A 25,609-nucleotide genomic window follows, 5' to 3' on the forward strand; every position below is an offset into this window, starting at 1 on the left:
GACAAACCTGCATCCATATTTACTAATCCTAGTTTAGACGAAGAAGTTATGAAACGTGAGATCAAGTTAATGGATGCAGGTTTGTCATTTTTGCTGTAATCGCTATTGAGATCAGTGATATAATTCTATTACTATTGCTGATATTTAACAAGTTTTCTTTTCTTTTCTTTTCAGAATTTGAATTAAGTAGACAAACTGATTTAGTACGTCTTGAACAGCTCATGGCACATGGAGCTCCAAAACGTCATCCCTTTAACAGATTTACATGGGGTATAGGATCTAAAAAATAACATTTTCGTCCCCTTTTTGCACCAATAGGCAACCACAAGTCTCTTTCCACGGAAAGATCCTTCCATAATCGTCTTACTGGGTTATTCAAAAAAATTTATGTGGGTGCTGCCATGAACCTTGTGGTGTATGGGGCAGGTAAAATAATTTGTATTACAATTTCTACTCTTTTATGCAATTCAAAAGAATGATTCATTTGATATGTCTCTTATTGTAATCGCTTGTAGAACCTGTTGATAAACTTCAAGCATGGGTGACTTCTTACTTCTCTGGTATTAAGCGCATTCAGCAAGGATTACAAACTGAATTATTTAGGCTTAATTCAAGCATTCCTTTTTGGAAACGTAAAAAGCTCTACATGCTGAAAGCTCTTGAGGACGACAATATTCTTCGTCTTACTTGGAGAATTCCTCCCCAGATTCCTAGAGATGCAGTTTCAAAAAAATCTGCAGATTCAGATTCTCATCTATACAAGCCAGAAATTTTTCTTGAAAAAGTCTTAGGCCATCGTAAGTATTTTTTTGTTTTGTTTTTTAATTTTCGTTCATACTTTTTTGCAGCTTTCTAACTGTTTTTTTTCCAATTTTGTTAGGATCTCAAGGATCACTTTACTCTCTTTTCAAAAACAAAGGATGGATTACTAGCCTAGATGTTTTCATTGGGGCTTGTAATGGTTCTGAAGATTCCGAGTTATCGATTGATAGCACTTCAATAGCTAGGGAGATTATTCACTCTTTCTCTTCATCTGAAAGACAACATCATTATCACTGAGGTACTATTCTATTGTTTACTCTTTCAATTCAATTTCACCAATGTGTATAAGTTTCCTAGTTTTGTAACTCTTGAAGAACCTCCTCCTTTTTTTTTTTACAGATATATGACATCGTCACCTATGTCTATAAATTTCTTAGTTTCGTAACTCGTGAAGAAGCTCCTTCTTGGATCATGCAAGAATATTTTGAGATGAGAAAAAAACAGTTTGAATCATTTGATGATTATGATGAACTTGGTTTAAACATGGAGTCTTTAGTTCATAGAATTGCAGGTTTGGTTTTTGCTCTCGTATTTTTTGATACTTCTTTGTTTTACTACCAATTTTATTTAATTTCTAATAAAATTTTGTCCTATACAGCTAACATGCTTCATTATCCATTGAAGCATGTACTTTCTGGGGATTACATCAACCTTCGGCACAGCAAAGAGTCCGTTTTAGAACTCTTGCAGTATTTTGATAGAAAGAATATGAGGCTTGATTTCATATCTAAACATTTGATCAAGCAGGTATAAAGAAATCAATTAAATCTCATTGGTTTTTTTTGGTTTTTTTTGTTTGAACCATGTGTTTGTCTTAATTTTTATTCTTTGTATACATGTTGCAAAGTTGAACCGTGGTTCAACTCTTTCTACACCAAAGTACCTATTTCATCTTCTATTAGAAAAGTACCTATTCCACAGAATGGTACCTATTCAACTCTTTCTACACCAAAGTACCTATTCAACTCTTTCTACACCAAAGTACCTATTCCACAGAATGGGTCCCACCTTAGTAGCAGAGTGGGACCCATTCTGTGGGTCAAAGAGTTTCTAAATTTAGAAAATAATAATAACATGTTATTATTATTGGCTTTGTTAATAATAAATATGTTGACATATGTAATATGTTATTGTGTGAAAATGCATGTGACTATTCGCTTTTGCATTATATTACTACTCCATTCGATATTTTGTTTATGTGGAACAGTGGAAGTATACAATGATTTGTTGTTTTTTTAGTTTACTAAAAGTATACAATGATTTACATACTATGATAACTCTATCTTTTTTTTTTTTTGTGCTAAACTATGATAACTCTATCTAAGAACTTAATTTACCATGAGAGAACGAAAAAATACATTGATACGTTTTTGCACTTCATCGTAAACATGACCATCAGTTAAAGAACAAAGCTAGCCCTGGGATTAAAAACCGAATCGGTTCTAGGTCATAAACCGATCGGTAAGATTTTAAATTTAATTCGGTTAACCGAAAAATTTCTGTTATTTCGGTTCGGTTTCGGTTTACAAAAAAATAAACCAGTTTTGTTCATAACCGAAATTATCCAAAATTAACCGAAAAAACCGAAAAAATATCTTTTTTTAGAAAAAAATAATATTTCGGTTTTTGAAATTAAAAACCGAAAACCGAATTAACCGAACCGAAATTTGTTTTCGGTTATTTCGGTAACATTTTCAAAACTCAAAAAAACCGAAAAACCGAAAAAAAAAACGAAATCCCAGGGGGCTAAATAAAGCCAAAGTGATGAAGAGAACGGTCTAACAAAAGCTTGAGTCGATAAAAAGCGTGAGGGCATCAAGGGGATTTCTCTCACGGTACTTTGCTCGTCCTATCCGTCTGTGTCTGTCGTATACCACATGATTTACAACATCAGAGTCTAAGCCTTTTTTTTTCTTCTTTTTTTATTGTCTGAAATTCAAAATTCGAACCCTATTCTTACCAACCTAAATAAATAGTTGCCAATTAAAAAAAGGAAGGGAATAGTTTAGTATGGTCTATCCAGTGTTCTAAAAAGCGGTCTAGGCGATCGCCTAGGCCCCGACTAAGCGCTAGGCTCTCATGTGACGCCTAGATAACCGCCATGACCGCATAAAATTCGAACCCTATTCTTACCAACCTAAATAGTTGCCAATTAAAAAAAGGAAGGGAATAGTTTAGTATGGTCTATCGCATCCCGCTTCCTAGCTTGAAAAGCTCTCTTAGAGAGCCATTATCTAAACTTGATTTTTTTTTTTTTTTTTTAAATCTATTTCTTGCTACAAATTTGTAATATTCTCCGTTATATGCGTTTTCGTGTTTGACCTGTATTTATGGTTTAGAGAAGCCATTATTCTTTGATCTGCCGTTTAAGCGATACTGGAAAGTAGAAACGTGCTTTGCATTTTATAAACATTTTCTGGGATTTAGACAAATAATTTGGGTTTTCTAATTTTTCTGGGTAAAAAGTCAAATTCAGAGCTCGTTATATATATAAAAGCATGCTTATGATTCAAAATCATCGTGGAACCAAAAATAGATTCTGAGCTAGTTATAAGCATGTCATCATGAGTCATACGCCCTTTGTGAAATCCTCTAATACACCACTAACCACAGAAAATTGGATATATATATATATATACACGAGTACTTTAGTATATAAACAGTAATTTATTTTGAATTTGTGAGTCATTGACAAGGCAAAATTTCGTAGTTGCATGTCGTAGTGTTTAGAAAGGTCTTTTTAAACAAATGTCATAGATATTGAAATAATTATGAAAAAAATATATTTTAAATGAATATTTCGCTATACCATTTTGTGGATGTATTATCGTAATGAAAAATTGAACGCAATGAAGCACTAGAGTACCAATTGTGTTCATGTGATTGCCTCACATTTAGCTGTCTCCCGTTTGATCATTGATACTCACATGGTCAACAAAATTGACCTTGTTTTTTTTATATAACTAATTAACAGAGCCGGTCCGAACATTTGTGAGGCCCCAAGCATAAAAAAACAAGATCCCAACATTTATTAACATAATTTTTTACAAATATTTATGATAAGATTATATTTTTATGTTATAGTTTTAAATTTTACAAAAATATTTAAAACATAGTAGAGAAAATAATATATCATGAAGAAAAGTAAGGTTTACACATTATTTATTGTTTGTTAAAGATAAATCTCATATTTTATTGAGAGTTTTTGTGTATTTATTTGATTTTGTTATTTTTTATTCTGTTTATTCAACAAAAAATTTCTATAGGTCATATAAAATTTTATTTTAGATAGATTTTTATTTTTAACATAAATTAGATAGTATATATATTTGGTAATATCAAATTTATCTACTAATGTTAAAAATTTAAATGATAAAAATAAAATGGAAATATGTTCTTATATAGTTATAAACTTATATATATATGTGGATAATTTTTCAAGTCTATAAAAATACACGTATATTAAAATTTGTGGAGTCATGGAAAATAGGGCCCTAATAACAAAGAAAAATAACCGGGGCCCTAAGCCTCCGCTTCGTTTGCTTGGCCACAAGACCGGGCCTGCTAATTAACTATTATGCCAATTTCCCCTTGCTTATTATTATTACTAGGACTCAGGACCCCCGCGATGTCGCGAGTGAATATATTTCAAAAATCATTTAAAAAAATATCAAACGAAAAAATCATAATGAATTGTAATAATTTTGAATTTTTTTAATAACAAATCAATATATATTTTACAAATTTATGATAAAGAAAACCCTCACAAGCATTTATTAAGTATATTAATATTAGAAAAACAATAATTTGTAACTAAAAAACTATTCCCAAGTGCAAAAAACATAAACTAATAAACCAAATATTATAATGGTTTGATAAATAAGCCAAAACGTTCAACGTCAAATAAACCAAATGCTATTGTGTTAAATTAAACGGTAACAACAATTCATTTAAATATATTTTAGTATTTAAATACTTTTTAATATGACGAACTTATCCGAGAAACGCAACCGTAGATATCAAATATTCCAAAAACTGGAACGGTTCGTCAATTATACCAAATGTTGCAATAGTTCATCAAATATACTAAAGATAACAATGGTTCGTAACACAAAACCAAAAGTTGCAATAATTCGTCAAATAATCCAAATGTTGAAACAATTCAATTAAATAGTTACAATCTCATTTAAATACATTTTAGTAATTAAAAATTAAGAATTAAAATAATAATTTATGAAAAGTTACACCGAGAGACGCGGCGGTAGATAATTAAATGTTATAGCTATTTATAAAATAAACCAAAAATTGTAATTATTCGTGAAATAAAATAAATATATAAACCAAAGGTTGCAATTGTTTGTAAAATAAACTAAATATTGCAATGATTCGAATATGCGGTTTCAACAGTTTATGAAGAGTTACAATAAAAAACGCAACCGTAGAAAACATTCAGAATGCAATTTATAAAAAAAAAAAAACATAACCGTAAAATATATATTTTAATTAATAAAAACATTAACGAAAAGTTGCGATAAAAAGACGCAACCGTTCAGATGTGTAAATGGTATTTATTAGATTGCTATTATATATAGATTTTTTTTGTCTTTTTAAAAAAGGTTTGAGACCAAAAGAGAAAAAAAAGAAATAAAGAGAAAACATGGTGAATAATTATTAGGTACCTTTCCGAGAAGCAACCACTTCGAAACTCTCTTCTCAATCCCCAACAAAAACCTCTCTTTGAAAGTTTGGATGTTGCACAAATCCATTTACGATCATTTATCTATAATTATAGATATATTTTTGTGAGATGTTTTTATCACTATATGTATATTTTATGCGACATCATAATCATATTATTTTTCCTGAGCTTTTTAACTTATCTAGACATCAATGTTTCTTCGTTTCATGTGTCTGTTATACGGTCCAAACTTGATTCAAACTCAGTAGTCAGTATAGTATGATACGGAACACTACAAATCCCTCTACAAATACAACTAGAAACATCTATGTATCTTTTTAGATGCAAAGATAGAAAAAGAGAACAAAGAGAAAATAAAACAAAAAGATATTAAAAAACTGACAAAAACAAAAAAAATATTTATATAGTCCTCATGAAAGTGATTTGACAATAGAAACTCGCTTTTGCACAACAGACAAAACATTTAGTTCAATGTACTTTTTTTTTTTTTTTTTTTGGTCAGGTTAGTTCAATGTACTAAGAATGGTTATACCCAAAGAAACTCTATTTATCATACTCGGCCACAGCCATCGCATGATCAAACCCTATTCCAAATCACATGAGAGAGAAGAATTCTAAAAATTAAATCAGACAACTCTTTAACATTCAATTCATCAAACATATGAACTCTCACAAAGAAATATATCATTCATAATTTAAGGGTTTAGAATGGAAAACCTTTTGTTGGTAGAGTTTAAAGTGCTTTTCGAGCTATCACTCATAGAACATATGCGTCACTTTGCACAAATTAAGGAAAAGCATATCAACTAATTAATGTCTTACATAGACATTTATTCTTATAGCTAATGGACATATTCAATTTTATCTTCCTTGAGAGTAACACTACTTGTGGTACAAACGATTGAAAAAATAATGGAATACATTTCACTCCGGTTTATTCCACCAAATATATAATTTGTAAACTAGTTTCTTTCCCGGCCGGTTTGCTGATAACCAATATATTTCTTTGAACAATCCACACTTTTAACTTAATGTCAAAATTATTCTAATGCATTTCAGTGCCTAAATTTAGCTTGTTCCTCCACCCATTTGAATCCGTAAGATATTATATTACACCAAAACTGCTTTGCGAGCACAACTCCACTCATAACCGCTTGTAAAGAAAATTTATAAATTCGGCAAAATTGATTATTCTTTTTGGACAAGAGATGTTATAAGTGTTCCCACGTGCCACATTCCAATTCGTTTATGTTTTAAAAAGAATAAAATTAACTCAAAATTTTGACTCCCATTAACTCTGTTACTATTAACATCAATGTTATTTCAATGGAATGGACATTCCAAACTAAAATCTAAAAACCATATCTCTCATCAGTCAAGACCTTAATTAAGTTAGCACAACCATTAGTCGCATTAATCTTTAAAATTTATTTTCATTACCATCTTAAACACAATATCATTACAGTGAGCCTTATGTAGTCGTTAGTCAAACTGTATTCACAAAAAAATCCATTTATAACAAAAGAATTTGAATGGTGACAAGTGACACTCTAAATGAGGACTAATCCATTTGGAGACAAAATTACTTTTTAGCCACTATTTATATATCTAATGAAAAATGTTTAAGGGCATATTAATCCTTTGCATCATAAAGAAAATAAAGATAGTCTTAGAAATAGTTTTTCTATCTTGATTTTCTTGTATTAAAGTAGTCTAATATGTAAGTCACCCTAAGTGAAAGTATACAAACAAAAGATTCTACTATGCAAATAAACTAATTCCACAAAGATCATTGTTTGTTTTTGCATATTAGAGCATATGCATCGCCAAAACACATCAGGTGTTCTAAGAGTATTAAATTAATAAAATGCTTGAACAGTATAAGACAAAGTGGAATTGTGTTCCTCCCCGAGAACTGTTCTTAAGGTGTTCTAAGACCATATGCAACGCAATAACTTATAGGATAGATCTTAGAATATAAAAATTATTAAAATAATGTTCTTTTTTCTTTTTTTCCAACAAAAATTAATCATTAACCAACAAATGACCCTAGAACTAGTATTAGAACAGATCTTGATGAAGACCACAATTCAGCTTGTTCTTCTACTGTTTGAATATTTTCAATTTTTTAATACCTAAGATCACTACATCAGTTGCCCCGATAAATATGCCTTAAGAGTATTATGAGCACGTGTCTTTTGTGTATTAGTCCTCTTTTTTTCTTCTTTTTTCTTTCTTTTTTTTTCTTCTCTCTTCTTAATAAAATAATGTTAAGAACACAAATCAGTGTTTCAGCGTTACCGATGCTCTTAGTCCTTTGCAAAATATAATATTATTAAAGCAAACTGAGAGGATAGCGGAGATCAAAATCATCATAATTATGAATGTCAGAGATCAAAATCATCATAATTAGCTGAGAATTTTAATCTTTTTTTTTTTTTTTGTTTCTGAGCAAACTGAGAGAATTTTAATCATAACTAAAAAAAATTACGAAATTCAAATAGTCATAGCTCAAAAAAATATTTAGTTCAATCTCATGAAAGAGTGAAGCAATTGTGGCGATTATTACGATTTCCAGATTCTCTCCTTAGTAGGGTTCTTAAAGGACGTTACTTTCGGTACTCTAGCCCGCTAGAGATCACTGTCTCCAATAGACCGTCGTATGGTTGGAGAAGCATGCTGGCCGCCAAGGAGGTTCTCAAATTTGGAATCCGTAAGACCATTGGCTCGGGCTTCGGTACCTGCATTTGGACAGACCTTTGGATACCAGATACTCCGGCTCGCCCACCAAAGGGATTATCCGCGGAGAGGGACCCTTTGGTTTTTGTCAATACCTTGATTGATTTCGGGTCTAAACAGTGGAAGATAGATCGTCTCCGGGAATTGTTTCCCCCGGAAGAAATTACCCTAATATTAGGGATTAAACCGAGTCGTATTATCTCGAGGGATGGTTATTGTTGGACAATGACAAAGTCTGGTAATTACACCGTCAAATCTGGATACGAGGTCGCGAGAAATCTTTCTCGCCCTGTTTGCGACCACCCTTCTCAGGGACCTAGTGTTACGATACTAAAGGCGCAAGCTTGGAAATTAAAAACTACGTGAAAGTTAAAACATTTCGTGTGGCAATGTGTGACTGGTTGTTTGGCTTCGAGCCAGCGCCTTTTTTATCGCCATATTGGTAGGGATAAAGGATGTTCAAGATGTGGTGCAGACGAAGAATCAATCAATCATCTGATATTTGAATGTCCTCCTGCTAGACAAGTATGGGCTCTCTCTAACATTCCCTCTCCTCCAGTGTTGTTTCCCTCGGCGTCTCTTTACAATAACTTAGATTATCTGTATTGGCGGGGTAAAGAGGCGGGGGCGGATGAAGAGAGTCTAAGAGTATTCCCATGGATTATGTGGTATATTTGGAAGGCGCGCAATCGCAAGATTTTCGATAATTTGAGCATACCACCTCAGGAAACGCTTGATCTTGCAATTCAAGAGGAAGGCGCGTGGAGGCGAGCAAATCAGCAAGAAGACCCCCCGGCCGAGCCGATTCTTAGTACGCACGAGGCACCAGCTGCTGAGGCTAGACCAGTATGCTCCATTGATGGTTCTTGGATCGGGACGGAGACTAGGAGTGGACACGGGTGGCTTATCCATCAGGGAGGACGACTACTACACTTGGGCTTGAAAGGCTCGCGTAGAAGTCTTTCTCCCCTACATGCTGAACTGGATACTCTTTTATGGGCGATGAAGTGTTTATTGGCGATCCCAATGACGAGTATCCTCATTCAGACGGATTGCTCGGACCTATTGGCAATGACTAGTGCTCCTGAGGAATGGCCTACGTTTTCTACAGAGTTAACAGACTTTGCCTATTACAGGGATCGTTTTACTTCTTTCAGTCTTAAGCATAGAGTGATTTGACAATTGAAACTCGCTGAGATTAAAAAACTGACATGGTGTATACAGAGGGAATTATGAATGTCAGAGATCAAAATCATCATAATTAGCTGAAAATGTTTTATTTAAGACTGAAAAGAAGATTTGAAACAAAAGAAGATATGCAGCCTATTTTAATCATAACTAAAAAAAATTACGAAATTCAAATAGTCATAGCTCAAGTTTTCTCTAGTTATTTTTGTTTGACTTGTCAAAACACGTAAAACTTAATCAAAAAGATCACGAATTATAACTTCTCCACTGAACCAAAGCTAGACAATACAACAGTAAAGCAGAAACATAGGCCAATAGTAGTAAAATCTGTTATTTTGTCTCTACTCTGGTTCTGCAAAAAGCATATATCAGTTTGTGAAAAGAACTGACCCGAAAATAAAGTTGAAAAACAATAAACCATGGTATAGTTAGAAAACGTACGACCCAACCCTACAGAGAAGGAAATTACGTGGAACGTGGTAACAAAGCTACAAGGACAAAATAGTAATTTACATACTTTTTCCTTTTATTTTAATTTTAATTTATTTCCACGTTTCTGTACGGTTAATAACGGGAAAATAAGGACAAAATAGAACTAATTAAGTTTGTCAAAGGGCTTAAGTTTAATTATGGGGTTTTTGGACTATGATCTGATTCAGAATTGGCTTTATGTATATTCTGCGTTAGCTTCTATAATCTACTTCTCAGTTTGCCTTTATTGGAAATTTAGTCTTTAATCAGTGAATGAATCTCTTTAAAGTTGATTTTTTTTTTGGTTAGTAATCTAGTCAGAATATAATCAGGCTCTGCTACAATTGTGTTGACCACTTATTTTAACGCAACTTAAATTGCTAAGGTTATACTCACGCTTGCCTCAAGATCTATTCAGAAAATCAACTTTATGTATATTCTGCGTTAGCTTCTATAATCTACTTCTCAGTTTGCCTTTATTGGAAATTTAGTCTTTAATCAGTGAATGAATCTCTTTAAAGTTGATTTTTTTTTTTGGTTAGTAATCTAGTCAGAATATAATCAGGCTCTGCTACAATTGTGTTGACCACTTATTTTAACGCAACTTAAATTGCTAAGGTTATACTCACGCTTGCCTCAAGATCTATTCAGAAAATATGGGAGTGAAGTAGAAGCCATGTAAGCAAGGTGTGTTTGTTTTTCAATGCAGTCTAAATTGTCTCAACAAAAATCTAAAGCCACTTAAATTTTGTACATTAATTCCCACATTTCTTGTTCATGAATCAATTTATTTGATTAACAAAAAAAGTATTAATTTATTTGTCCTACTTATTTATTTATTTTGGAAGTTGTGGGTATGGTTTTGATGAAATATTAATGGGTGAGCAACTATGTGATTTATCTTTGTACTCAAAATTTGATACAAGTCCCCACTAGGCAAGTGCCCGCGTGGGGTTTTCTTGTAATTCAATTGTTCTATGATTTTTTTTGTTGCTGGTTTATTTTTTAGTTTTGATTAAATATATTTTTTGTTTAATCATTTTGTAAAGGAATGTGATTTGTGAAAATGGGAGAAAGTGAGAATAAAAGAGAATAAAATAACTATGAAATCAAAGAGACTTAAAACTTAGGGGGTGTATTGGAACTAGGATTTTAGAAAATTTTGGGTTTTTACTAAAATCATCTGTTATTGAATTTGTGATTTTCAAATTTCTTCTCAAATCCAATTTTATTGAAATTGAGATTTCAATAAAATCACTCACAGTCTCTTGTTATTCAAACTATAATTTCTAAACTTGATTTCAAATCAACTGTTATTGAAAACACAACTTTATTTTTTTTTAAAAGTCATAACATTGATTTGAGGAGACTTTGGATACAATTTTACATGAGAAATTCAATTAAAGAAATCACACCTTTGGAGGTGTTATTTGGTAAAAATTTCTCTTAACAAAATAAACATAAGAGAAGTTGTCATTTCACTTTCTCATTCTCATCGTCAAAAGTCAAAACAAATCTGTCACTTTTTTTTGTTCTTCACTTGCGGAAAAACTTGTCAACGCCGTCACGGTAAGATCCGAATTACAACAATGAATGGTTTGCCTTGGGATCCAGTATCAAAATGACCTTACAAAATTACTTTTGTCCTGACTACGAAAAAGACGTAAAATTCTCATAGGTTGTTGCCTTGTTGGTATTGTCACTGCTTACATTCATATTTTGCACGTGATCAAAACTGTACAACACTCGTTGAGGAAAAAAGATGCCTTGTAGGTGGATAGATGGTAACGTAGGACAAATAATCTGACATAAAAATTTGGACCTACAAAGATGAACAATTTCAGGATTATGATGGGCTGCTCTTTTTGGAATAACAAAGAGTGTTTGCTAATAACTGGAGAGCAACAATAGCTACACATATGTGGACAGATGCTATGAATATGGGATCTTGATGCAACACGAATTAATTTATCTATAGATTGTTTCAATGTACTTTTCAAATTCACTACCAACAAAATCTCTCTCAGTTTCAAGTTTTTAATTTGAAGTCCTAATACAAAAGCATAAACTTTTTCAGAATCACAACACAGCATGATTTTTTATCTTTTACCACAAACGACGTTGAACGTGTTTTGGAATGTGTTGTAGAGAGAATCCAATTTTTCTATTTTTTTGTAAAGCAACGTTGCAAAAGATCTTTCTAGCCAATAAGATAAGCTTTTTTGTAAATCCAATTTTCCAATTTTTGTTTTAAAAATATCTCCAAATCATCCAATATTATCTTTAATCTCACCAAATAACAAACTAGTATTTCCTTTTCTAAAATGAAAATTCTAACAATTCCAGCAAAAGTATCCTAAAAAATCACTTAACTTTCTCAAAATCCAAAATTTCCTAAATTCTACCAAATCCTCCCAAATCTTTAATTCAATACACCCCCTTAATGATATTTGAAATCCACACACTTAAAATAATCATTACAAAATATAACTCTTTTGAAGTCAAAAGTCATCGATCAGATCCTTTTGAATTTCCATACGATCAGAGAAGCTAAAGTTTTTTGCGTTTCCAGATTATGGTTCCGATCCCTCTTTCCGACGATCTAGACGCACATGCGACGGTGAATTTCAGTAATCCTTTTTCAGTTTCCTCCTTAATTACGCCTCTTGAACTCTTGCCACTCCTGGTATCTTCTCCTCCGTTTCTCTACTTCCTCATCCAATAGCTTCTGCTCATCATGTATGTACTTCATCTTCCCGGGTTTTCTTTACACCATCTCATCATCTCTGTGCCTGCTACTTCTTCTTTCACGATCAGTTTTTGGGCGTTTCAAGTCATCATTACACAGAGACATTTTCTGATCCTGAAAATTCGATTACTCCTCTCTCAACTTGAGAAATTGAATGGATCAATTTTTGATCGTACAGATGAGATGCGAGATGCAGCCTAATCTCTTCCCATTCGGTTCAGTTTTGAGTAATCCATTTCTCTTCAATGGCGGCGATCTAAACGAACTTGGTTCTGGTGTTGGATTTGAGAGCTCTAGGATTTTTTCTTACTTCCTTTCTTATTATCCCAAGGCATTGGGGTCATGGATTTATCTAAAGTTGGTGAAAAATTCCTCAGGTCTGTTAAATCTGCTACTTCTTTAGGTCTCTTACCTTCACCCTCTTTCTCTGATCGCCCTGAGGTGATCAATAATCTCTATTTCATAACATTAATGGAGTTTGTGGAGATTTTTAACTGATAAGACTTGATTTTTGTGTGTAGATTCCGGCACGTGCTGCAGCTGCTGCTGCGGTTGCTCGTGCTTTGGCTGGACTTCCTTCTGATCAGAGATTGAGTATATCTTCTACTGCTACTGAGCTTAGTTCTATATATGGTAATAGACCTCTTCCTCAACAAGTTGAGGAGCTTGAAGAGGAGGTGTGTGTGTGTCTCTGTTTTTGGTGTTTGTGATATTGGGAGATTTTGTTTCTTTATTAAGCTTACAGGTTACGTTTTGGTTTTGTTTTTATGTAGGATTTTGATCCGGTAAGGCATATTTTAGAGAATGTGCCAGATGATCAGAGTGAGCTAGCTTATTTTGAGAAGCAGGTACTAACTCCTCTCAAGAGACAGTTTGGTGAAATATGATGTGTCTGTCCTGAAAGATTAAGAATGCCCGATGAGTGTTTTAGTTTAGGACTTTAATATGTTTCGTTTACTGTGTAGGCCACCTTGAGGTTGTTACAGTTGGATAGAGTGGCAGAAAATCTGTCTCACCATGTAATGGAGCATCATGAAGTAATGGGTAAGTACCTTGAATTGAAAAGACTTGTCTTTTTCCTCTTAAGAAAACGGATGTCGATTGAGAATATCAATATTCACTTTTGGCCAGTAAAGGGGATGAATTTGGTTAGAGAACTGGAAAAAGATTTGAAGATTGCAAATGTTAGCTGCAAGGTATCCTAAATTTACAAAAACAATACAGTGCTTTCATATTTCAGTTTTGCCTGTTACTGGTTTGACCTTGGTTGTGGCCGTTTTTGTGTTTATTACCAGAATGGAAGACGAAATTTGACTTCTTCTATGAATGAGGCTTCAGGGGATCTTATTGTACACACTCATTCCAAAAAGAAACAAGCATTTCTGGTAGGCTTCTCTAGCTACTCCAGACATCTAGGCTCTACTGATCATTTCTTTAATCTGATTTCTTAAAATATTTCATGCGTTATAATTTTCTTCTGAAACTCCCATCAATATGATCAAGAACTTTGTGTAGAAATTACTCTGTATTATCACCTAGTGGCTAAGTATCTAGTTTGTTTTAAATCTCTCTAAAGATACTGTCAGGATGTTTCTAAGTGGCTAAGTACTTTCTTAGATACAATGTAGTGTACTGTGTAATCTTGCCTAATCAGCTAGGGCCTAAGGTTTTGTTTTAATATATCTAAACACTGTAAATTTTTTTTTTTCTCGCATGCCTTATTGCTTCTCTAAAATACCATGTTATTAGAGCGGCAGGAATGTTTAATTTACTCTACTTGCCGGATAGGCTTACTAAACTAACTGAACTCCGCCATGCAAGATTAATGCAGTCAACTCTTGAAGACCTTGTTGAAGAAGGAAAGTATTGCAAGGTTGGTAGTTTAACTTCGTCTCTGTTGTATACTTCCCTTGTTTTTTCTTATATGAATTATGGTGATATTATGCTATGAACCTAACAAGAGACGGGAAATGTATTCCTTATTATGCAGGCATTTCAAGTTCTATCTGAGTATTTGCAGCTGCTTGACAGTCTATCTGAGTTCTCAGCAGCCCAAGAGATGACCCGTAGTGTTGAGGTAGTTATGGTTTATTCATGACCAACCATTGTCTTCATAATATTCTATTGTCAGTCGGTTGAGCTTCTCATACTCTTTTAAAGGTTTGGTTAGGAAGAACTCTTCATAAGCTGGATTCACTTTTGTTGGGCGTTTGCCAGGAGTTCAAAGAAGATAGATATGTAATGGTTAGTAAGCCAGCTCATTCTCATGTTATATCTCTGTAGCTTTCTCCTTAAAATTTTAAAGAAAAGGATTGAATAGTGTGGCCTTCAGTTTAGTGGAGAACTCGAAATTTTGTTCAGTGGCAATAGTTAACTTCTTCATGTGCTTATACTTCTAGGTCCTTGACGCCTATGCACTGATCGGTGATGTCTCTGGTCTTGCCGAAAAGATACAGAGCTTCTTTATGCAGGAAGTTATCTCAGAAACCCACTCAGTGCTAAAGACCATTGTTGGGGAGGTATGTGAGCTAAATATTCAATTGTTTCTCCTGTAGGATATAGTTGTGCATGCTTGGATGGTTGAATGCATTGAGCTTGCTGGTGTATGGTGCAATCGTTTCTTTTTTTCCCTTTTTCTTCATGTGTGTGGCGCAATCTTTTTCCCGTGATTGCTTAGATGTCACTTTTGATCCTAGTAGATACACGAAAGCAGACAATTGAAAATCTGAACATAGTAATATAGGGTATATAGATATATTGAATGGTCAATAAATGTGGTTGTTTTAGTAGATAACATCACTTATTTTTCATATATGTAAAGATGGTTACAAGTTTTATTACACGTTCTGATTTATCTTATATTCATTCTGCATGCAATCTATGTCATATGCGGTAATGGTTTTCTACCTTCATCATACTGAGCAAGAAATGAGTTTTTTAAGGTCAACGTATCAAATCAATCAGATTGTTGATCCATTCTCTGTATACATATTTGCTTTTGTAGGATAACAGTGCTGCCACCCAATATAGTAGGTATGCTCTATGCACTTGAGTTATTACTGGTACCTATGACAGTATCTAGTATTTATCTCTGGTCCTTTTTTGTTTGGATTGTAGTATTCTTGCTGATCTTTTTTAAAATTAATTTCAGACTTACCTACAGCGATCTATGCCTTCAGACACCAGAATCCAAGTTTAGGCAATGTCTTTTGAGAACACTAGCTGTGCTGTTTCAGTTAATATATTCATACCATGAGATAATGAGTTTCACGCCCGAAAAGAAGGTAGGTTCCATCCCCTGCTATAGTTGGTAATTAACTTTTTCTAATTACCTTGATAGGGTTCTTGAAACAGCCTCTGGTTCTAATTTCATTGCTATAATATTTGTTGTTAGATTTCATAGTCTTAAACACATCTGTGCAGACCTTTTACCTATTGTCTGAGCCAAACTATGCCTAACTCATTGTATAAAACACTTCTCTTTTGTACTATAATTAGAGGAAATCTTGGCATACGTTTACCAGTTTTCTGTGTGTTTGTTTAGTTAGGTGGTGTGTAGAACTCTAAGAACACCTGCTTTATTGATAGGGATCTATCTCGGCATTTAAATTTAATAATGTATGCAAGTCTTGGTTATTACTTGATTTCTTAGTAAACATACGATTAAGTGTCTTTTTATATCTAAGTACTCCATGTCAGGGAATTGATTGTCCAATAATTTTGATAAGTTCTTTGAGTTTAGTCAAAATATTTTGTTTTATTCCCTTTACGCTTGAAAGATAATGGGCCTTATAATATTTTCTCTTTGATGGCTTTATTGCTCTGTATCTTATACATTGTCAACTTCCTTAGAGATTTTTTTTCATGTATGTTGTCAGCGTCAATTTGTTTACATTATCTCTAATGATTTCTAAGGGCGAAACTTCTGAACTGGAACAGATAGAAAGTTTGATCTCACCAAGTCCTGCAACAACTCAAAAGGTTGATTTAGTGACCGGAAGTTCATGCGACCTACTGGATGGTGGTCTCTCTTCTACCATGAGTTCGGGAAGCATACCTCCTTGTACAATTTCTGCCGAAGAGTCTGATGTAAGTGGAACATCCAGTTCCGTGCAGCATGTGTCTAATATTGCAATAGATGAGTCTAGGAATTCTGGAGATACAGTATCCAGTAGTGAGTCGCCATGGTACTATCCATGAAAAGAAAGTGCAGCTTTTGTTTCAGAAATTCTTCAGAGAGGACGCAGAAATCTTTGGCAACTTACAACAAGCCGCGTGTCAGTTTTGCTCTCTTCCCCAGGTGCTTCTTCAACAAGTATACATCAGTTCCTAAAGAATTATGAAGACCTGAGCGTCTTTATCCTTGCTAGGGAAGCGTTCTGTGGATTTGAAGTTGTTGATTTTAGGGAGAAGCTAAAGGGTGTATGCGAAAATTATTTCACTGCATTTCATAGACAAAGCATGCATGTAAGTTCAGTTTCACATGCCCATTGGACTATCATTGCTAATACCACATACCTAGTTACTTTCATGCATCACCTCTCCTACATAATAACGTGAAGGTAAATTTTGTTTGGTTTTCTCCCTAATAGGCGCTTAAAATGGTTCTGGAGAAGGAAAGATGGACAAAATTGTCTCCTGATACTGTGCAAGCTATTAATTTTGCTGGTCTTGTGGGGGATGGGGCTCCCCTAATTATTTCTTCCTGCAGTGCCACTGGTTCTTCCAGATTCTCTCACTCTAATAAGTCAAATAACTCAATTGATGCAAGTTGTAACAGGAGTGGATTTTCATATTGGCTGAAAGGTGGTAACCCCTTCTCAGCAAAGTTAACTCACTATAGAGAAGATCAAGACTACTCCTTGGTCAATGGAGATATCTCTGGAGATTATGAAGGGAATGACAGTATTCACGATGATGTTGTGAATTCCAAGATAAGAGAGAAAAAACGCACTAACGGGGGTAGTCCTGTTTCAGAAGATGAAAAGGAAGACCTTCTTGCTGACTTTATTGATGAGGATAGTCAGCTTCCAAGACGAAGTTTCACACGTAGTCATTCAAGGACTTCTTCTTCATATCTCAGTACTAATGATGATTTGACAGCTCAAACGGGATCGTCCCTTTGTCTTCTGAGGTAATATGCGGTTTAGCAAATGTTTTGAAATTATAATGGCAGTTCCTATCACATAGTTTCCCCGGGTCATTTTTGTGACATGAAATTGCATTTACTGTGTTTGATGTCTTAGATCAATGGATAAGTATGCGAGGCTTATGTAGAAACTGGAAATTGTTAACGTTGAATTCTTTAAGGTACCAATCCTAATTCTTGGAATTCTGCAGACATCTTTACCATTCTCCCCTGATCTCTTTTCTAAAGCTTCTCTTACACCTGAATTAGTATCTTCTAAAGCTTCTCTTACACCTGTTTGAAATTTTGTAGGGAATATGCCAATTGTTTGGGGTCTTTTTCTATTTCGTGTTTTAAGTATTTAGTCAAGAAAATACTAATTCAGGTGGAAAAGGAGGTGCTGACTCTTTCAACCGTGAGTTATTGATTCGTTTCCTTTTGATGCACCTCTTTGTTTGTAATGTTACTCCCAACTAGCGTCAGTACGAGTAGTGTTATGACTTTTAAGGCTACAATATCTGAGAAAGGCCATTTTTCTCAACATAGATATATTTCAAAATTTTGAAATGCAGATCGTTTGAAAAGCAGCTTATCCGGGATATCACAAGAATGTGAGCAATGGATAAAACCTCACGTTTCATCATCACCATCTTCTTCACTTGCCTTTCCCAACACAGTTCATAGTCTTGCGGACGTGACTCCAGCAAGTCCCTTAAATACTTCTGGTCACTTATCAGGCGTATCCTTTAGTCTCAAGGTATAACCTGGAGTTAGGTTTTCATTCATCTGAACTACAATTGATATTGTTTTCTGTCCATTAGTAACCCTAAATAGAACTATTCCTATTCAATTATTTTCTCGCGTACTTCATATATGAAGTGTGAGAAGAAAAGACCAGCTGCCTCACTTCTTCATTATATCTCAAGGTTATATAATCAAAGGATTTTTTGACGCATGATTATCACTTGCAGGAAAGATGTGCTGCAGTGGACACTGTTTCTCTTGTGGCTAGGATATTACATAAATCAAAGGCTCATCTCCAATCAATGCTTATGTCAAGAAATGGCTCTCTAGTTGAAGACTTCTTTGGTCTACTGGTATGCATCTCTTTCAGTTTCGACTCCTTAAATTAAGAGAAACTCTGGTTGGAAATATTGCATTAGTTACTTTGCTGTGCTGTTGAAAACATACAATCTTATTATACAAAGACCTCTGTAGCATCCAATAGACTTTTGGCTCACAAATACTGGATTATGCAGGACATGATCAGAAGTAGTTTCATTGTATCCCTTTGCTAAATTAATTTAATTTCTCCTATATTTAATAAAGAACTATTTATATACATTATGTGGTAGCAAATATATTTGAACATGCGGGTTGCTTTAAACAACTCACAAGTATTTAATTGCTTTGATGGCTTGTTTAATGAGTTTTGATTTGGAAATGTTCAGGAACATTCGGGTATTAGCAAGAGCGAGATGAAGAGAGTATGCGGGTTAATGGATTGCAGGAAACTATCAGCGGAAGCGTGTGAACATGCGGTGCAGAACGAGCGTTTGCCAATGCGAGTGATAGTGCAAGTTCTCTTCTTTGAACAGCTCAGAGCCAATGGTTCATCAACAGGATACAATACTCCTGAGCTCACTACAAGAGTATGTAAACAACTTTTTTTATTTTTTCCTAAAAAAGTTTCTAAATAACATTTATTTACAACTAATTTTTAATTTAAATTTTATTTTATTTTTTTCGAGAAAAAATTAATTTTATCATAAAAATAAAAATAAAGTTAACTCTTACTAAATTCAAACCAAAAAGGAAACCAAACAGTAAATTAGATTGTCTGTTATAGTTATTTGGATTATCATTTGTACACTTTTGAAAAATGTTTTTAACAAAACATAATATTATTTATATAGAATAATAGCATATTTTAATTAATAATCTATGAAATGGTCAAATATCAAAATAATTCAGTTATTTTTCTACTTTTAATTTTGTACTAACCATGTATTTTCTATAAAATCGCAACTAGTTTTCAATCATTCAGTAATTTTTTTGGAGAGGTCATCACAAATCTGATTTTTGTTTAATAAAAAAACAATTACTTCTCCAAAAAAAAAAAAAAATCCTTAAAAAAATTACACAAATATCGTTTATTTTCCTCTTTAATTTTCTTTTCTGTGCTTTTTCTTTTTCTTCTTCTTGTGTTGTTTTTGAACGGCATCATAACTAATGCAGACATCCAGACTACACTATACTGAGGTGATGGAAGAATCAAACAAGCAGTTGAACCAAAGCTCATTCAAACTGGATGCACAATCCCAATCAGACCCGACAAGTAGGCCTGGGCATTAACCGAACCGAACTTAAACCGACCAGTGCCGGCTCAACTAGAGGGGCGAGCGGTGCGATGGCCCGGGGCCCAGTTCCGTGCCCTAATAATTAAGGGGCCCATTTTTAATTTTTTTTTTTTAAGAAAAAAAATATATGTTAAACTAATATAAGATTAAAAAGGGGTCCAAAAAAAAATTTGTATGTATATTTTCGTTTTTATAACAAATTTATTTAGTTAAAAATACATTAAAAAAAATTATAATAAAACATATGTAAAAAAAAATTTTAGGGCCCAAATTTTTTTTTGCCCAGGGGCCCTATTTATTTTGAGCCGGCACTGAAACCGACCCAAACCAAACCAAAGTATACCTCTAAACCATTTGGTTATGTTTCTTCTTAACCCGAATGGTTCGATTCGGTTCGGTTTAAAACCGAACCGAACCGATAAACCAATGTATGTTTTAATTAAATAATTAATAATATAAAATTAATATTATAACTTTATAACTTATAAGTATGTTAATATGCGTACCCTAATTTTTTCTAACCCTAGCTTCGTATTCTTAAAGTTAGACGTGGTGGCTACCACAGAGGCACATAGGCTACGTTGCTGGTTTTTTCTTGTTATTTTTAGGCTACGTTGTGGTTTTTTTTCTTTTCCTCTCCTACTCCTTTTGACATTTTGTTTGAATTCTTATTCATAATCTATTGTTTATTTTTATCAGTTATCAAATGAGAATGATTTTTGTTTTGTGTTTAGTGTTTACATGATATATCAATTGAGTTTTTTTTTTTGAACCGAATTAAAACCAAACCGAACTAAAACCAAACCAAACCGAACCGAACCGATTATGAACCGATCCGAACACAAACCAAACCAAACTAACTTTGGTTGAATTTGGTTAGAGTTTTATATAAACCGAATTAACCGAACCGAACCGAACCCGAACTTAAACCGAAATGCCCACCCCTACCGACAAGGACATATGCTCATTATTTTTCTTTAATACAGTAATCTTCATTGCCTCCATTTGAAGATTATACTTAAAGAAACATTAAAATACTTAGAAATATCAAAATAAAAACGTGATGATTGATTAACGCCTCCCTCTGACGAAACACTGATAAGCATCGATCGCGGTCACATAAACAGCATCACGAGAAATCGTTCCCGTTGATGGTCTTCCTTTCACCACATCACGATCCAGATTCTAATTGGAAATAATGAAATTACAAAATATAAAGAATAGTTTTTTTTTTTTTTTGTTAAAGAATATAAAGAATAGTTAAGCCACTCTCAAGCTGGAAATAACTCTTAGTATTATTATGTTTATTCTGTTTAGGACATTTTAAATTGTACACATACTAACAGCCACAAAACATCTCAAAGAAGAATAAGCCCAAAAGGAGTTCAGACGAAGGATTTATTCAACTCACAAATCGGGTTATTTCCAGCTTACCTGATATATATGGACATACGTGGACTAATTGGAGATTTCCGATCAAATCAAGAAAATTTATGCTACAAGTCAATGGTGACGTCCCCCGAGGAGTGGCCAGCATTCTCCACCCTTCTTGACGAATTCGGATTGCTCCGAGATTGTTTTCCAACCTTTTCGCTTTCTCATATTCCTCGCTCTGATAACTTAAAGGTCGACTGTTTAGCCCGATCTACTAGAACTATTTTCTCTGATATTTCGTTTGTAAACAACTTTCCTTCTGATTGGGCAACCAATCGAGGAGTGACGGGGCGAATTGGATTCACACCAATACCATCTCAAATGTGAAAGTTATTATTTTCTAAACCAAAGGATTCTAGGCTTGCCTTATTTGGAACCTTTCATGTTTGGGAGACTTCAATCACATGTTTGGTGCCCAGGAGAGTCTCTAATACTTCCATATGATCCTAAGAAGACCTCAAGCTTCATTCCCAGCCATTGGATCAGGTGGATTCAATCTTGTCCACTTCTACACCAAGACTTGCCATATATGTACCCGAGAGCATTCAAAGCCCAACCCCAACGGCTATCTTCTGAATTGGTGTGTCTTAAGAGTGTTATTATGAGGTTAATAGGCCATGGAATCATACAGAAGCTGTCAAGATACAAGAGCCCACAAGTTTCCTTCTTTGGCCGAGCCATTAAAGCTCCAACGGCTAGTTTCTTTGAAGACCAAGTCCTTTGATATTTCTCACTCAAATTTCGTGTATCTTTTTTCCATTTAAGATTACTATACTGTTAGAGAGTCCTAGAGGTCGTGCCTATAAAGCTCAAATCATTTGTACTATTTTTACTTACCCGTTTTCATTGATTTAATAAACATTCAGTTTTCCTACAAAGTGTTGTCTTTGTGTTCTTGTTTTTGTCTTTATGATCTAAGTGTAGAATCACTTGTTTTCTATTGATTTTCGGACCAAATTGTTTGTGGGATCAAGACGTCTTGTTCTGTGCGTGATTGTGGAATCAATCACAAATCCCATCTCCATCTCTATCAACATCCATTTTCCGCAACAAAGCTTGTCAACTTTTGACATCTTGTGATCAATAAGATTTGGTGGATTCCAATGTTATATCAATAAGTTCACGAAAAAAATTGATGTTACCCACTCTATCAGAATAGAGGGCTCTCAAGGGTATGATTCATCTGTTCTTGTATCTCCTTGTTCTTTTAACCAAAACTATGGGAACCGCCCTAATATATCCTATAGAAGCACCAATGTGGACAACCCTTAATTAGTTTTCAAACCTAACAATTCATATGATGAACTGTAAGCAAATGTGACTTTTAGACAAAAAATGTAAGCTAATGGTTTTGCATAACAATGATGTCATGTCACTTTCAGCTAAATACTTGTGAGTTGTTTAAAACACAAATTGAAAATATAAATTATTAAAAAAAAAAGTAAATAGAATAACAAATCAGAAAAAATTCCACACAAATAAGGAATATATTTCATCCAAGATTCTATTATAAAAAATATTACATCCAAAAAATCATCTAATAGCATCTTCTCAACTTCCCAAAAGTTAAAATACATCTTAATCTCACATTGAAAAATGAAAATTAAATAATATTTCTTTCCTTAAATATAAATTAATTTTGTCATTTTTGAGATATAAAATTAAAATTCTCTAGGATCAACAAAAATAGATTCGCCAGGTGGCGATTTAGTCCAATCACCAACAGAACCGTCACTATAATCCTCTCCAAGCCGTTTAATACACCACAAATCCTCGGCGCACGATAGCACTTTCCAATGTGGTATTCCTCGCCGGAGCGGCTCTCCTCCGGCTACTTCCGCCGCCACGACGCCGCATCCTCCTTCCTTTGCCAAATTATGCGCATGACCACACAACGCCTTCACCATTTTCTCCGCGCGTGGTCCTTCTCCGCCGATGCCGTACATAAAATGCAGTCCAAACGACCGGAAAACTGCCGGAATCGACGGAATTTTCAAAAACGGTAACGTTTTATCAACCACGCGCGTCGCTTTTGAAACCACGCGCTTCAATCTCGACGCGCCGCGAACTTCTAACCGAAACGAGTCTTTACAATTCCAAACGCTTAAAACCGCCCACGAATCGGGTGGATACTCCAGGAATTTAGCCGAACCGGGCCATGACCCGAACCCGGATCCATAACAACTGCCACGTGGAACCGCAACGAATGTTCCTAACGAGAGTTTGTTATTCAAAACCGAGTCAATGTCACGAGGAAAAAACTCGGTTGTGCTAAACCGGAGCCGGTATAGTAACTCAGCATCAGACGCTTCAAGCTTGATTACGGTAACCCGACGAGAAATGTTAACTCGGTGTGCGTAAACCGGATTAACCAAAATCGACGGTGTACGAAACTCGGAGTAACCACATTTTCCGGTGAAAAGATTAACGGAAGCGTGATTGTCGTTTTCAGTTGCAAAATAAGAATATTCTGCGCCGTTTTGACTAAACCAATCTTCCATAGCCTTCACGAGCTTAAACCCTATCCCTTGTCTCCTGAAGTAATTAAAAACGTGATTAGGATTAGCGCTAATTACTCTGTGATTAGTGTAACGTGGATTACGCGATATTTTAAAAACGTACCGGTGTGTAGGAGAAACGCGGAGACCCAAAATGTAAGCGAGTTTAGTGTAAAGTGGTTTGGTAATAACGACATCGTTTTGGGATTTGCTATGAGTTAAATCGAGTCTTTTGGTACTACCACATGTAACGGTTTTGATACAACCTCGAATCATGCCAACTAACTCTTTATTCTCCTTCGGACCAATCTCAGCCACCTATTATTTCAATTTCCAAATTTAAGTTAAAACCTTTTTTATTTAATAACTAAACCAAAAAGAAAATTGGGTTAGTTAGTTCATGTAATTGCTTCTTTACAAAAAGAAATAGTTTTTTTTTTTTAATTAATATTTAAGAGTTTGAGAAGTAACCAGCATAAGGCCAAAAAGGTGAATGTCGTTTCATTTTTCATATTCTTTTATTAATTAAAACAAAACAAAACAATTTTTTTTTTGATAACCAAAACACAATCTTCTATAGTTAATTAAATCGTTTATTTGCTTCGTCATTATAAAAAGAAATAAGAATTCTCCCTAATTAGTGATTAAATTGAATTTTTTTTTTTTTTTTTTGCTTAAGAATTGGAATTTAACTTGAACAACTTAAATTTCGGAAAAATATAATGAGTATTATTTTTTCGACTTTTAGGAGTTTTGAGTAATTTACCAGCATGAGGTAAGAAGGAGAATGTCGGACACGGCAAATAGGGTCACCTAAGAGATCGGTGAAGAGAGAAAGTTTTCCGGTTGGGCCAACTTCGCACCGCCGTTCAACATCTTCAACGGTGGCTAAGTCTCTACTAGGGTCGTATTCTCTAACCTCCACAACCACAGTCATATTCTCTGGTTTTTTTTAAATCCTCTAATAACTAAAAAAACAGAGGATATAGAGAGAGTGAAAGTGAGAGAGGTATGGAGAAATGAGAATAAAGTGTGAAGTAGTAGCTTTAGGGTTTTATATAGAGGAAAATAAGTGAGACTGTTGCAATCAAAAGTCAGCAGATTTTCCGAGGACATAGGATTTTTATTTTATTTTTTTATAAATTAAATTAAATAACGTGAGGTATAAGCAAAGAACACAGAAGCTATGATGTGATTCTAATGTTTAAGCTATATAAAATTTAACGTGATGTGATTTGTTTTTTAAAAAATAAGAAGAGTTTTAAAAGTTTTTGAAATGGATTTTTGGTGGCTGGTATTTTAGTTTATGAATAATATATCATTGGTTTTAGCCTTTAGGACGTTGAGAAATCTACTAATGGTTCTATCATTGGAGAGAATTAATAGGACCCAATATTAATTCCCCCTATTAATTAAGCTCATTTTCCCCAATATTCATTTTTTGGAATATACTGTATTTGTCCAAAAAAAAAAAAAAGCAATATACTGTATTAATTTTAATATTTTATATTATGAAGTTTT

At 34.0% G+C, this 25,609-nt stretch overlaps 1 protein-coding gene, 1 long non-coding RNA gene and 1 pseudogene across 4 annotated transcripts; 2 read left to right on the forward strand and 1 right to left on the reverse strand.

Moving 5' to 3' along the window:
• The first annotated feature begins 19 nt into the window (after nt 1–19).
• LOC9316544 lies at nt 20–1,723 on the forward strand. Of its 3 annotated transcripts, none has more exons than XR_002332420.1 (3): nt 20–270; nt 319–1,333; nt 1,421–1,723. It is a non-coding gene; the product is annotated as an uncharacterized LOC9316544 (long non-coding RNA). The 3 variants fall into 3 exon arrangements; XR_002332418.1 differs by having other exon boundaries at nt 319–797; nt 881–1,723; XR_002332419.1 differs by having other exon boundaries at nt 21–79; nt 175–270; nt 319–1,723.
• A 10,688-nt stretch (nt 1,724–12,411) lies between these two features.
• On the forward strand, nt 12,412–20,314 carry LOC9314722 (annotated as a pseudogene).
• Nucleotides 20,315–23,109: 2,795 nt separating this feature from the next.
• LOC9314723 (probable N-acetyltransferase HLS1-like) lies at nt 23,110–25,229 on the reverse strand. The gene is made up of 3 exons (XM_002880431.2): nt 24,855–25,229; nt 24,213–24,406; nt 23,110–24,125 (listed from the first exon to the last, which is right to left on the reverse strand). Exons 1-3 carry the CDS (start codon nt 25,023–25,025, stop codon nt 23,252–23,254), a joined length of 1,239 nt encoding a protein of 412 aa, XP_002880477.1. The 5' UTR covers nt 25,026–25,229; the 3' UTR covers nt 23,110–23,251.
• Between the last annotated feature and the right edge of the window lie 380 nt (nt 25,230–25,609).

This window comes from Arabidopsis lyrata, assembly GCF_000004255.2.
Source record: "Arabidopsis lyrata subsp. lyrata unplaced genomic scaffold ARALYscaffold_4, whole genome shotgun sequence".
In the NCBI taxonomy this organism is placed as follows: domain Eukaryota; kingdom Viridiplantae; phylum Streptophyta; class Magnoliopsida; order Brassicales; family Brassicaceae; genus Arabidopsis; species Arabidopsis lyrata.

Excerpts from the sequence above, each read along its gene's own strand:
- LOC9314723 (XM_002880431.2), bottom strand. The coding sequence starts at position 25,025 with ATGACTGTGGTTGTGGAGGTTAGAGAATACGACCCTAGTAGAGACTTA. Across the intron at positions 24,407-24,854 it reads CTCCTTCTTACCTCATGCTG|GTGGCTGAGATTGGTCCGAA; the intron begins GTAAATTACTCA and ends TTGAAATAATAG. Across the intron at positions 24,126-24,212 it reads CGCGTTTCTCCTACACACCG|GAGACAAGGGATAGGGTTTA; the intron begins GTACGTTTTTAA and ends TAATTACTTCAG.